The sequence below is a fragment of the Oncorhynchus kisutch genome, linkage group LG10 (assembly GCF_002021735.2).
Source record: "Oncorhynchus kisutch isolate 150728-3 linkage group LG10, Okis_V2, whole genome shotgun sequence".
Taxonomy (NCBI): domain Eukaryota; kingdom Metazoa; phylum Chordata; class Actinopteri; order Salmoniformes; family Salmonidae; genus Oncorhynchus; species Oncorhynchus kisutch.
In genome coordinates this window covers 27,373,227-27,386,942 of record NC_034183.2, presented here as the reverse complement: position 1 = coordinate 27,386,942, position 13,716 = coordinate 27,373,227, and the positions used below count along the sequence as shown (strand labels likewise).

The following is a 13,716-nucleotide window of genomic DNA, read 5'->3' as shown; positions in this document are numbered from 1 at the left end:
TACTGCTGCATTGGCCTATATGTGATCTCTGAGTTCATTGCGCTCATTTCTTTAGCCACCAATGGATCAAGGTGTATCAATGTGTCCATATGGCAGAGACTGGTGCACTTTCTTGCATTAGGTGAATTTTAACTTTAAGATTCGTATCATTTCAATTCAGATTTTTATGATTAAGCACATGACAATACTTTTCAGAAAGGAAAGCCTTATTATTGAAATGAAACTATTCCATGAAATGCACATCTAGAAATAATCATAACAGGCACGCAGATAGGTGGAAATGGTAGTATAAAATGTAAGCTTCCCCAAACTTGAAATTCACGAGCTGCCTATGGTCTTAATTATAACACCCATTAACAAAATGATTGCACATAGGAGGTCCCGTGAATTAAAACGTCCCGCCTATAGAAATCAAATGCCCGTCCAACTGATGAGTTCTGGTACCGGCCCTGGGCTATTCTTTCAATCAAACAAACAATGACATTCATCAAGACAATTTTTCAAACACATTATTTGTATGGATCCTAAACCAGTAAGCCAATTATCTCTGGGCTGATCATGCAACGTTTCTGGAGGCAGAGGAAGTCGGTCTAGCAGAAATTCATTTGAATCTCAATTCAAAACATAGCCTATGGGCAGTTAATTTTCTGTGGAATAATATGCTACATAATGCAGCATAGACCTATACATTTAAATTGGATAACATGCATCTAAAAATTGAGAGTACACAGTCGTCTATCCCGCCACTACAGTCTTGAAGCGGAGTGCTAAGCGGGGAACCAGACATTCAAAAACAATACGTCATCCCACAATGCACCGCGCTTCATCTCCTCACTCTATTACCTCATCCCATCAGCCACCGCGAGACTGAGAATCTTCTGGGTGGTCGTCTAGGCAACACGCCTGATCTGAAACATTAGAGAACGCCCTGCAAATCGCCAGCAGCCAATGAGAGAGTGCAGAGGTGACATCATGTCTATTTTTAGAGACGGTGGCTGCAGATAAGCTTTGCCTCCACGCTGGAAGAATCAGTATACACACAGAGCCAGAGTGGTGTACTGTGAGCAGGGGAGCTGTAGCAAGTTATAGCACCTAGAGCTTCTCATTCTGAGACCGTTTAAAACGGTGAACAAAAGTGAAAGAAGGACTTTGAAGAATGTATACATCGTTCTGAAAATAGCGCTGCAGCTGAATATTGTATTTGTTTGCGCGGTAGGCTACAAGCAGGAGTGCAAGTTGTTACATGTGTGTAGCGGCACGCTTCTATTCCAGAAACTGGCTTCGGAGGTTATAAGGATTCCCCGACCTAGTAAGAAACTTTTCTCCGAGTTGTACAACTGAAAGGAGAGAGGGCAGAAACATACTTCTCTGACAGTGTGAGTAGCCTACGAGAGAACTTTCTAACATAGTTTTTGGTTTATATTCTATGTCTAGAAAGATGGAAACTACCTTCTATGATGACTCGCTCAACTCTTTCTCCCAGCATGAGAAACCGGACTACGGATACAACCCCAAAGCACTGAAACACAGCATGACACTGAACTTGGCCGACCCAACCAGCACACTCAAACCTCACCTCCGGGCTAAAGCCAGCGACATCCTCACCTCCCCTGACGTGCAGCTCCTCAAACTGGCCTCCCCAGAGTTGGAGCGGCTCATCATCCAGTCTAGCAACGGCCTGATCACCACCACACCTACCCCCACGCAGTTCCTCTGCCCAAGGAACGTAACCGATGAGCAAGAGGGCTTTGCCGAGGGATTTGTTAGAGCACTGGCGGAGCTCCATCATCAACACGTCTTGCCCAATGCACCCGGGGTCCCAGTCACATCCGCTGGGCAGACAAGTATCAACAACCAAACAATACTCCCACCTGTTTCCGCCTTGACCGGGAGCAGTGTTTATAACAACAACATGGCCATGCGCTCTGAGTCGCCTGTCTACGAAGACCTGAATACGTTCACCCCGGCTATCACCACCAACTCAGCCCTGGGTTACACCACCTCAGCCCCAGCTATGAGCTTTCCCTCTGCCCCGCCACAGCTCCCAGTCTATGGGCAGCAGTCTCACCCCCACCCCAGGCTCACTGCCCTGAAAGAGGAGCCCCAGACGGTGCCTGAGATGCCTGGGGAGACCCCCCCTCTCTCCCCCATCGATATGGAGAATCAGGAGAGGATCAAAGCCGAGAGGAAGCGCATGAGGAACCGCGTCGCCGCCTCCAAGTGCAGGAAGCGGAAGCTGGAGCGCATCTCCCGGCTGGAGGACAAGGTGAAGAACCTGAAGACTCAGAACTCCGACCTGGCTTCCACAGCAAACATGCTGAGGGAACAGGTCGCCCAGCTCAAACAGAAGGTGATGAACCATGTCAACAGCGGCTGTCAACTCATGCTTACGCAGCAGCTCCAGACCTTCTGAGGAGGAAAGGACACTTGGAGAAGAATAGAGAGAAAGATTTTGAACGAAAAGGACAAATCGTTTATAATTAACTGTCTGGCTGTGTCTTCGTGGCATTGTGACAGGGTGAACGGGACAGTAACAGCACGAGACTGGCGGGAGGGGACCGGGGCTGGTTGCCTCTTACTAGGTGCCTCGCAGGACACTGTTGCACGGAGGAGTTGGGGCTCGGGACAGAGCAGAGCGCGCGATAAAAATCGCTGGTGCACTAGAGAGAAAGAAACCGCAACAAATAGGACAAATGGATGTTTTGGTTCGTGTTTTTAATTGACTTGAAATTTGTTGGCTTTGACTAAGCTGTGCTTTTACGCATTGACCTTCTGTGTAATTCAGTATTAGAAGAAAGACAAAGTGCAGTAGAGAATTTAAAACTGCCTGGAGCCAAAGGAGAGGGTGTGTACTCTAAACAGATTACAAAAAGCTGCCCAATTTCTGACTTACAATGTACTTTTTATTCTTAGTTATATTGAGTTAGAACAAACATTTCAAGAGTTACTTGTTTGTTTTCCAAATGTTTTTTAATGGGGTTCATTGTTATTATCTGTATATAAGATCAACCTGGAGTACTTACATTTACTATTTGTAAAACATAAATAAAAATACAGTATCAGTTTGTTCATTTTATGAGCACTTCAGAAACAAATAGATATTTAAGAAATGTAATAAACCATCTGAACTGAATACAATGCCTCTTGTGTTCTCTGTGAGTGCATGTGTGAGTGGGTGTGTGTGCACTAAAACACTTCCAACATCTTGAGAGCAGCCAGTTCTCTGTACCTGAAGGGAGTGCCTTATTGATCCTGAGGATATTGATTGAGTTGCATTCGTGATTGAGTCAATGGCCCTTCTAGCTCACTACATCGCACTATTTAGAAACTGCTGTTCCAGGGTCAGATGTGTAGTCATCCCCTAATGGTTAAAATGGCCCTCCAGTCTCCTTTTCACCTCATTCAACACCTAATTATACTTAACAAAAGGCACATCTCAGTAGGTGGTCAAGAAGGTAAGACATTGCACAAGTAGGCGGAGGGCTTTCTTTTGTTCCCTATTTCTCCTCTATTATTCCTCAAGCAAGGGGGAGGCTGACATCACAGATTCCCATCAGACTAACTCATTGAATGCCCAACTTGAAGTTTGCAGTTGTGTAAAAAAAAAAAAACGATTTTACTCAAACCATATTTTTTACTCTTAAGTGTGTGTACTTTACTGTATACTTGGAATATTGCTTTTCAACAGTAAAAAAAATAAATAGCTGAAGAAAGTCTTTAAGGTAAGGATTTGAACTTGAGTATTCTGAAGTCTGGGTCAACCTGTACAGCAGGGATGTAGGCCTGTAGTGTATATAATGCAACATTAGATGCTCCACCCTATGCCTCGTGTCCACTTGAGTCTCACCATCTAACAAGGTAAAACTAACACAGATACTGTATGTTGTAAAGTGGCCTACATTCACAGGCCTCAAGGGCATGCTTGACACACTGCTATGGCTCAGGAAACTATAAAGTAAATTATTATTGAATTACTCAATCATGATCATTTATACGTTATTTATAAAGTACTTTTTAATGAATTTCAGCCAAAGTGTTCAGTAAGTTCATAGCACAGCTGAACTGTGTATTGTGTCTTACTTACCTTCCTGTTGCCCCCGTCATCAAACATGATCACTGTAAACAACACAAGAGCAATAAACAACAGGAAGAAACATGGTAACTAATGTAATCAAACTTGAGTAAAAGCCTATGGCTACATTGTGTATTGACATGTTATATTGAGGTGTGGGCACTGGGCAGAGTCATCACATCGTAATAACTAAGAGCATAATCATAACATTTGATTAACTATTCAGCTAGTCAAAATTAGGATTTACATGGTCAAGGACGGCCAATGAGCACCTGCTAATACAGAAACTGTAAAGAAAACGTGCACCTACAGCAGAATGTCTGATTTCCTGTAGGACTCTGAAATATTCTCTAGAGGGCGACATTATCCATGAGATGAGCAGAGTTGAACCCTCAAGCTCTCCAGGGGCCAGGCTCTAGTTTATTACTGGTGGTCAAAAAGACCATGTTCAGGAGGAAAATACAGAACAAAAAAATTACGTTTATATTACAAAAGTACTCATAGAGGAACATAATCTGATGCCCAAGAAACAAGTAGTTGTTCGCTACTTAAAATATATGTTCCCTGTAATTAGAACTATATAGAAGACACAATATTGGCACAATGTACAACAAATATATTGCAAAGTAGGTCAAACTCAGATGTTAAAGCCCATGTAAAAAATACAGTCACTGTTCAGAGTTTATTATGTAGGCTACTTATAAAATCTAATTGAGAAAGAACCACTGAGAACAGTCTTCTGGAAGAACATTGATCCTGTATTTTAATTAGATAAACAGACATAATAATTTACACAATATTCAAGTGGGTTAGAGCCTCAAACAGATTTCTATCTGTGCGCAAATCTGCTTTGATCTGAATGCCTTAACTTTGCAAAACATGACATCATACCGGAACTTATCTGACCATATAAGGACAGAAAAGGGTCGGAAGACCCTACGTCATCTCACCTGAGAGTACGCGGTTTTACAAGAAGTGGAACTCGCTCACTAATCTTTGGCAATTGACAGACCAAAGCACTTCTGCTCAGAAGCGTGCGCTGTACTTGAATTAGCGTTCACTGCCCGTTGTCCTCCAAGGTTGTTTGTTTGTTCAAAGAAAAATAACTTAAGATCTTGCCAAAACAGTAGCTCTAATCATTGTAATACATGGTGCCATGATATAATGCAATATTCAGCAGAATAAAATATAGTCTGCATAGCCACTTTATGGACTCAAACCATGTTTAAAACGATGGGCTCTATTTTAACAAACCTAACACAATTGTAAACCTCAGCACAGGTGTTAGCGTTATATGTTCAGGGTTGTGTCAGAAACATTTTGCCTATCTTCACTATCACAATTATTGGTGCACTTGCTGGCGTTGTCGCGAAAGGGCTTGTTGTCGATGACTAACCTGGCCAATCAGAACGTGCTCCATGGCGAAATATGTGGTTGCTTCAATTTGTGTATTTATGCTATTTTATGTATTGCCTTGGCATCAATTCCAATGTTAGTCCTTTATAGTTTGTTAAATGGCATACAGAAACGAAATAACAAAATGTTGATCTATCTTTGCTAAATAAGTTAACTTGAACCCATTTGCAGTCCACATGGGCATGTCCATACTCAGCTATAATGCAATTTACAGTAGGCCTAGCCCCTATATCAGTGTGAATGATATTGAAGTCATACATTACTTTGAACAAACATTGTTAATAAGCAAGATTAATTAATGATAAGGCCTAAAAGGAGAACGAAGACAACAACTTGTTTCACTTTACATGTACCATAATTTCTCCTCGTCGGCATATAATATTAAAACAACGCAGACTATGGAGGGTTTCATGCATATCCAAACTTTTCGCAGTAGCTGGATAAAGATCCATTATAAATAGAAAGGGAGAATGTTCACTCATCATTATACTGCTCCCAAATAGACCTGTTTTATGAACATAATCGGAACCATTTTAGAGTTCAGATCACATTCCTACAACTCCAGAAGTTGCATTGCACTGGCGCTGTGGAAGTGGTAACCATAAAGCCAGGAAGGTGAATCATAATAATAAGATTGGTTGTAAAATAAAATGGAAACATAAAACAAGCAATAGGTTATTTTTAACAAAAACAACAGCAACAACAATAAATACATGTCAAATGAAATAATATCATCGACAGAATAAAAAGGCACGCATTGCTGTTGAACCAGCCTTCGTTATAGTAGGCCCAACGGGAAGGTTTGGGTTTTGAACATATGAAACGGAAAACAAGCAATTGTTACAGGTTACAGATAACTTCTAAATACTCGGTTCACCGGTATTCACCGATGTTCTCATCTCTCGTTTCATGATGGGCATGGACACGTAGCCTACTGTACATCATGGAGTTTTTTTGTGTTTTTTTGCAAACGTCCAAAACAGGACCTGGCTAAAATAATGAGGGCCTGCCCAAAACGCACAAACAAAAAGGGAATCACTGTTTCCTCTCAAACGTTATATTCGAACAAAGCTTCGGTGATTAAGATTTATTTCCAAGCGGTCTCGGGAGCCAAACCCTTTATCGAAATTCTTGACTTCACGATTGCATTGGACAGGACAAAAAAAAGCCTTCATTCAGAAGAGGCTATGCTTGTTTTTTAACCAAATAAAACGAAATGGGGGGAAAAAAACGTACTTTTTTAAATGTTTCTAAATACAAAGTATACAGGCACCAAAAGCACATTAGGCTACTCTTGTTCCATGCGCATATGGACAGTGTGCGTCACAGCTGGATGTCAAAATTCATGCCACAACCAACTGCTTTACCGCTAAAACCAGCTTTTGGTTGGTCTTATATATCCCTATCAGCGCTGCCTGAAATTACAATTTAGGATCATGTTTTTAAGGACACACATAAAATACTTCAACTGTCCCATCTGAGCTGAAATAAGACAGGTAAATGTCCGAAACTGGCATTAGGCTGGAAAATGCCAGTGCGCCAGTTACAACAAGCTGAAAACTGCGTTTTACACTAGCGCCACCTTACCGCTAGCCGAAAATAGAGCCCTATATGTTTTAGGTTATATCTTGGATGGTCCATCCTTGCATCCATAGCTCTGCCTATGAATTGGAAAGTGGTTACATTTCTCCAGACCCACCAAAACATAGGCGAGAACCGCTTTATTATTGTTTAACTTCTTCCACCCATGTTTGATGCTAACCGAACCAGTACTGTACCAGCGAATGAAAGACTATATGGGGGGCATGAACGAGAGGGTACGGGACACATGGAGACCGCTGATTGGCTAACTATTGGAGAGAGACAAGCAATGATTGGATAAGAGTATGCAAGACACTGTCACTCAAAGTATTCCTCAAGCGGTGAGTACTAAAGACAGAAAATGACTGAAGATTAGAAAGGAGGAAAAACTCACTCCCTCAGATGGTAAAACAGGAGCCTAGAACTACACAACTCAAACCAGGAATCATATTCGAAGCCGCAGAGACAGGAAAGCTCTTGCTATTGGAGGACCTTTTAAACGCCACCAATGTCAATGCCATACATTTAGCCAATGGGACACTGTTACAAGTTGCTACCAAACACGGGCAGCTATCAATCATCAAGCTCCTCTTCCGCTGTGGGGCCATGCTGGATGTGAGGGACGGCGAGGTTTGGACACCCCTGCACAGGGCAGCCTTCAGGGGTAGCCAGGGCCCTAATCAAGGCTGGGGCCCCCATCAACGCCCTGGATAAACACTCTGACTGCCCTCCTCCTGGCTGCCAAGAATGACCACCTTAGTATAGACAAATGCCCTAGTGTAGGAAGAGAGAGAAGGAACCAGCAAGAGCTAAAAAAAACTGACCCAGACTCAATGGTCATTCCTCCATCTTGCAGCCAGGGAAGATGACTAGAAGATGGTTGAGGTACTCCTCCAGAGTGGGGCCCCTGTGGATAACCATAAGATAACGCCCTATTCCATGTGGTCAGCCGAGGATTTGAGAGAAACACAACCGTCACCCTGAAGGCAAGAGCCACAGTCGACCACACGATCATAGACACAGCAGTCTAGCTCAATCATGGGTCTATTCTCTGGTGCTTGGTATGTACAGTTTACTACTGTGTTATGTTTTGGTTCTAAAGTGAACCTATTAAAACACATTAGGCTTGTCCAAACAGAACTGAACTGAAGATACTGATATTATAAACTACAGGGCATGCTCAAGGTGCTCTGAATGTGTACACCCTGGTTTCTGCTCTGTTCTCTGCTGTGAGGAAGAACCTGGATGGGGTTGTAACTGCTCTGGTGGACAGTGGGGAAGATGTCAACATGTGTGCACACTCCTCTGCTGATGTCAGCTGACCTGGGACACACTGAGACATTCAGGTAACTGACAATATACTATAAATGTGATGCTTTTTAGAAGTCATTTTTATGGTGTTTGTTCCTTAATGTTTTACATTTTTCAGAGTGCTAGCTGCCAAACAGTCCAGTGTGGGTGCTACCCTCCCAACCTCTCCTCAGCCCAACACCTGGCTGGCCAGAGTGGGAGTGAGGTCATAACCCAGACCCTGCTGTAGATGGGCTCAGACCCCAACACCCCAGGGCCTAAAGCCAATGCCAACATAACACGTCTACTATAGTGGGATTACAGCTAAAAGCAGGAGCTCAGGTATTAAAACATTTCCATTTGATATGAGGACATAATGAAAATGTGTTACTGTAGCGCAGTGGCGACCCGTCATTAAGGGCAGAGCCCCACCTGTTTAGCTAAAAAATAAATACATACATACATACATACATACATACATACATACATACATACATGTGGGGCAAAAAAGTATTTAGTCAGCCACCAGTTGTGCAAGTTCTCCCACTTAAAAAGATGAGAGAGGCCTGTAATTTTCATCATAGGTACACTTCAACTATGACAGACAAAATGAGAAAAAAATCCTGAAAAATCACATTGTAGGATTTTTTATGAATTTATTTGCAAAATATGGTGGAAAATAAGTATTTGGTCACCTACAAACAAGCAAGATTTCTGGCTCTCACAGACCTGTAACTTCTTCTTTAAGAGGCCCCTCTGTCCTCCACTCGTTACCTGTATTAATGGCACCTGTTTGAACTTGTTATCAGTATAAAAGACACCTGTCCACAACCTCAAACAGTCACACTCCAAACTCCACTATGGCCAAGACCAAAGAGCTGTCAAAGGACACCAGAACAAAATTGTAGACCTGCACCAGGCTGGGAAGACTGAATCTGCAATAGGTAAGCAGCTTGGTTTGAAGAAATCAACTGTGGGAGCAATTAATAGGAAATGGAAGACATACAAGACCACTGATAATCTCCCTCGATTTGGGGCTCCACGCAAGATCTCACCCCGTGGGGTCAAAATGATCACAAGAACGGTGAGCAAAAATCCCAGAACCACACAGGGGGACCTAGTGAATGACCTGCAGAGAGCTGGGACCAAAGTAACAAAGCCTACCATCAGTAACACACTACGCTGCCAGGGACTCAAATCCTGCATTGCCAGACGTGTCCCCCTGCTTAAGCCAGTACATGTCCAGGCCCGTCTGAAGTTTGCTAGAGAGCATTTGGATGATCCAGAAGAAGATTGGGAGAATGTCATATGGTCAGATGAAACCAAAATATAACTTTTTGGTAAAAACTCAACTCGTCGTGTTTGGAGGACAAAGAATGCTGAGTTGCATCCAAACCATACCTACTGTGAAGCATGGGGGTGGAAACCTCATGCTTTGGGGCTGTTTTTCTGCAAAGGGACCAGGACGACTGATCCGTGTAAAGGAAAGAATGAATGGGGCCATGTATCGTGAGATTTTGAGTGAAAACCTCCTTCCATCAGCAAGGGCATTGAAGATGAAATGTGGCTGGGTCTTTCAGCATGACAATGATCCCAAACACACCGCCCGGGCAACGAAGGAGTGGCTTCGTAAGAAGCATTTCAAGGTCCTGGAGTGGCCCAGCCAGTCCCCAGATCTCAACCCCATAGAAAATCTTTGGAGGTAGTTGAAAGTCCGTGTTGCTCAGCAACAGCCCCAAAACATCACTGCTCTAGAGGAGATCTGCATGGAGGAATGGGCCAAAATACCAGCAACAGTGTGTGAAAACCTTGTGAAGACTTACAGAAAACGTTTGACCTCTGTCATTGCCAACAAAGGGTATATAACAAAGTATTAAGATCAACTTTTGTTATTGACCAAATACTTATTTTCCAACATAATTTGCAAATAAATTCATTAAAAATCATTTTTTTCTCATTTTGTCTTTCATAGTTGAAGTGTACCTATGATGAAAATTACAGGCCTCTCTCATCTTTTTAAGAGGCAGAATTTGCACAATTGGTGGCTGACTAAATACTTTTTTGCCCCACTGTACGTACATACATACATACATACATACTAGAGGTCGACCGATTAATTAGGGCAGATTTCAAGTTTTCATAACAATCGGAAATCGGTATTTTTTGACACAGATTTGGCCAATCTTTTTTTTTTTTACACCTTTATTTAATATTTATTTAACTAGGCAAGTCAGTTAAGAACACGTTCTTATTTGCAATGATGGCCTAGGAACGGTGGGTTAAATGCCTCGTTCAGGGGCAGAATGACAGATTTTACCTTGTCAGCTCGGGGGATTCAATCTTGCAACCTTACAGTTAACTAGTCCAACGCTCTAACCACCTGCCTCTCATTGCACTCCACGAGGAGCCTGCCTGTTACGCGAATGCAGAAAGCCAAGGTAAGTTGCTAGCTAGCATTAAACTTATCTTATAAAAAACAATCAATCATAATCACTAGTTAACTACACATGGTTGATGATATTTCTAGTTTCAAATCAAATTTTATTTGTCACATACACATGGTTAGCAGATGTTAGTGCGAGTGTAGCGAAATGCTTGTGCTTCTAGTTCCGACAATGCAGTAATAACCAAAAAGTAATCTAGCTAACAATTCCAAAACTACTACCTTATAGACACAAGTGTAAGGGGATAAAGAATATGTACATAAAGATATATGAATGAGTGATGGTACAGAGCGGCATAGGCAAGATACAGTAGATGGTATTGAGTGCAGTATATACATATGAGATGAGTATGTAAACAAATTGGCATAGTTAAAGTGGCTAGTGATACATGTATTACATAAGGATGCAGTAGATGATATAGAGTACAGTATATACGTATACATATGAGATGAATAATGTAGGGTATGTAAACATTATATTAGGTAGCATTGTTTAAAGTGGCTAGTGATATATTTTACATCAATTCCCATCAATTCCCATTATTAAAGTGGCTGGAGTTGAGTCAGTGTGTTGGCAGCAGCCACTCAATGTTAGTGGTGGCTGTTTAACAGTCTGATGGCCTTGAGATAGAAGCTGTTTTTCAGTCTCTCGGTCCCAGCTTTGATGCACCTGTACTGACCTCGCCTTCTGGATGATAGCGGGGTGAACAGGCAGTGGCTCGGGTGGTTGCTGTCCTTGATGATCTTTATGGCCTTCCTGTGACATCGGGTGGTGTAGGTGTCCTGGAGGGCAGGTAGTTTGCCCCCGGTGATGCATTGTGCAGACCTCACTACCCTCTGGAGAGCCTTACGGTTGTGGGCGGAGCAGTTGCCGTACCAGGCGGTGATACAGCCCGACAGGATGCTCTCGATTGTGCATCTGTAGAAGTTTGTGAGTGCTTTTGGTGACAAGCCAAATTTCTTCAGCCTCCTGAGGTTGAAGAGGCGCTGCTGCGCCTTCTTCACGATGCTGTCTGTGTGGGTGGACCAATTCAGTTTGTCTGTGATGTGTACGCCGAGGAACTTAAAACTTACTACCCTCTCCACTACTGTACCATCGATGTGGATAGGGGGGGTGTTCCCTCTGCTGTTTCCTGAAGTCCACAATCATCTCCTTAGTTTTGTTGACGTTGAGTGGGAGGTTATTTTCCTGACACCACACTCTGAGGGCCCTCACCTCCTCCCTGTAGGCAGTCTCGTCGTTGTTGGTAATCAAGCCTACCACTGTTGTGTCGTCCGCAAACTTGATGATTGAGTTGGAGGCGTGCGTGGCCACGCAGTCGTGGGTGAACAGGGAGTACAGGAGAGGGCTCAGAACGCACCCTTGTGGGGCCCCAGTGTTGAGGATCAGCGGGGTGGAGATGTTGTTGCCTACCCTCACCACATGGGGGAGGTCCGTCAGGAAGTCCAATACCCAGTTGCACAGGGCGGGGTCGAGACCCAGGGTCTCGAGCTTGATGACGAGCTTGGAGGGCACTATGGTGTTAAATGCCGAGCTGTAGTCGATGAACAGCATTCTCACATAGGTATTCCTCTTGTCCAGATGGCTTAGGGAAGTGTGCAGTGTGGTTGAGATTGCATCGTCTGTGGACCTATTTGGGAGGTAAGCAAATTGGAGTGGGTCTAGGGTGTCAGGTAGGGTGGAGGTGATATGGTCCTTGACTAGTCTCTCAAAGCACTTCATGATGACGGAAGTGAGTGCTAGGGGGCGGTAGTCGTTTAGCTCTGTTACCTTAGCTTTCTTGGGAACAGGAACAATGGTGGCCCTTTTGAAGCATGTGGGAACAACAGACTGGGATAGGGATTGATTGAATATGTCCGTAAACACACCAGCCAGCTGGTCTGCGCATGCTCTGAGGGCACGGCTGGGGATGCCGTCTGGGCCTGCAGCCTTGTGAGGGTTGACACGTTTAAATGTTTTCCTCACGTCGGCTGCAGTGAAGGAGAGTCCGCATGTTTTAGTTGCGGGCCGTGTCAGTGGCACTGTATTGTCCTCAAAGCGGGCAAAAAAGTTATTTAGTCTGCCTGGGAGCAAGACATCCTGGTCCGTGACAGTGCTGGTTTTCTTTTTGTAATCCGTGATTGACTGTAGACCCTGCCACATACCTCTTGTGTCTGAGCCGTTGAATTGAGATTCTACTTTGTCTCTATACTGACCCTTAGCTTGTTTGATTGCCTTGCGGAGGGAATAGTTACACTGTTTGTATTCGGTCATGTTTCCAGTCACCTTGTCCTGATTAGAAGCAGTGGTTCGCGCTTTCAGTTTCACGCGAATGCTGCCATCAATCCACGGTTTCTGGTTTGGGAATGTTTTAATCGTTGCTATGGGAATGACATCTTCAACGCACGTTCTAATGAACTCGCACACCGAATCAGCGTATTCGTCAATGTTGTCATCTGACGCAATATCCCAGTCCACGTGATGGAAGCAGTCTTGGAGTGTGGAATCAGATTGGTCGGACCAGCGTTGAACAGACCTCAGCGCGGGAGCTTCTTGTTTTAGTTTCTGTCTGTAGGCAGGGATCAACAAAATGGAGTCGTGGTCAGCTTTTTCCCGAAAGGAGCGCGGGGCAGGGCCTTATATGCGTCGCGGAAGTTGGAATAGCAATGATCCAAAGTTTTTCCCGCCCTGGTTGCGCAATCGATATGCTGATCAAATTTAGGGAGTCTTGTTTTCAGATTAGCCTTGTTAAAATCCCCAGCTACAATGAATGCAGCCTTCGGATATATGGATTCCAGTTTGCAAAGAGTCAAATAAAGTTCGTTCAGAGCCATCGATGTGTCTGTCTGCTTGGGGGGAATATATACGGCTGTGATTATAATCGAAGAGAATTCCCTTGGTAGATAATGCGGTCTACATTTGATTGTGAGGAAT

The 13,716-nt window shown here is 43.6% G+C and overlaps 1 protein-coding gene across 2 annotated transcripts; it reads left to right on the top strand.

The window, feature by feature from the left end:
• Positions 1–874: 874 nt before the first annotated feature.
• LOC109897984 (transcription factor AP-1-like) lies at positions 875–3,133 on the top strand. 2 transcript variants are annotated; one of them, XM_031833424.1, is made up of 2 exons: positions 875–1,376; positions 1,484–3,133. In XM_031833424.1, exon 2 carries the CDS (start codon positions 1,532–1,534, stop codon positions 2,411–2,413), a length of 882 nt encoding a protein of 293 aa, XP_031689284.1. In that variant the 5' UTR covers positions 875–1,376; positions 1,484–1,531; the 3' UTR covers positions 2,414–3,133. The 2 variants fall into 2 exon arrangements, with proteins under 2 accessions (XP_031689284.1, XP_020348279.1); XM_020492690.2 differs by having other exon boundaries at positions 1,012–1,309; positions 1,435–3,133.
• The last annotated feature ends 10,583 nt before the right edge of the window (positions 3,134–13,716 follow it).

Coding starts and splice junctions, on each gene's coding strand:
- LOC109897984 (XM_020492690.2), top strand. CDS start 1,439: ATGGAAACTACCTTCTATGATGACTCGCTCAACTCTTTCTCCCAGCAT.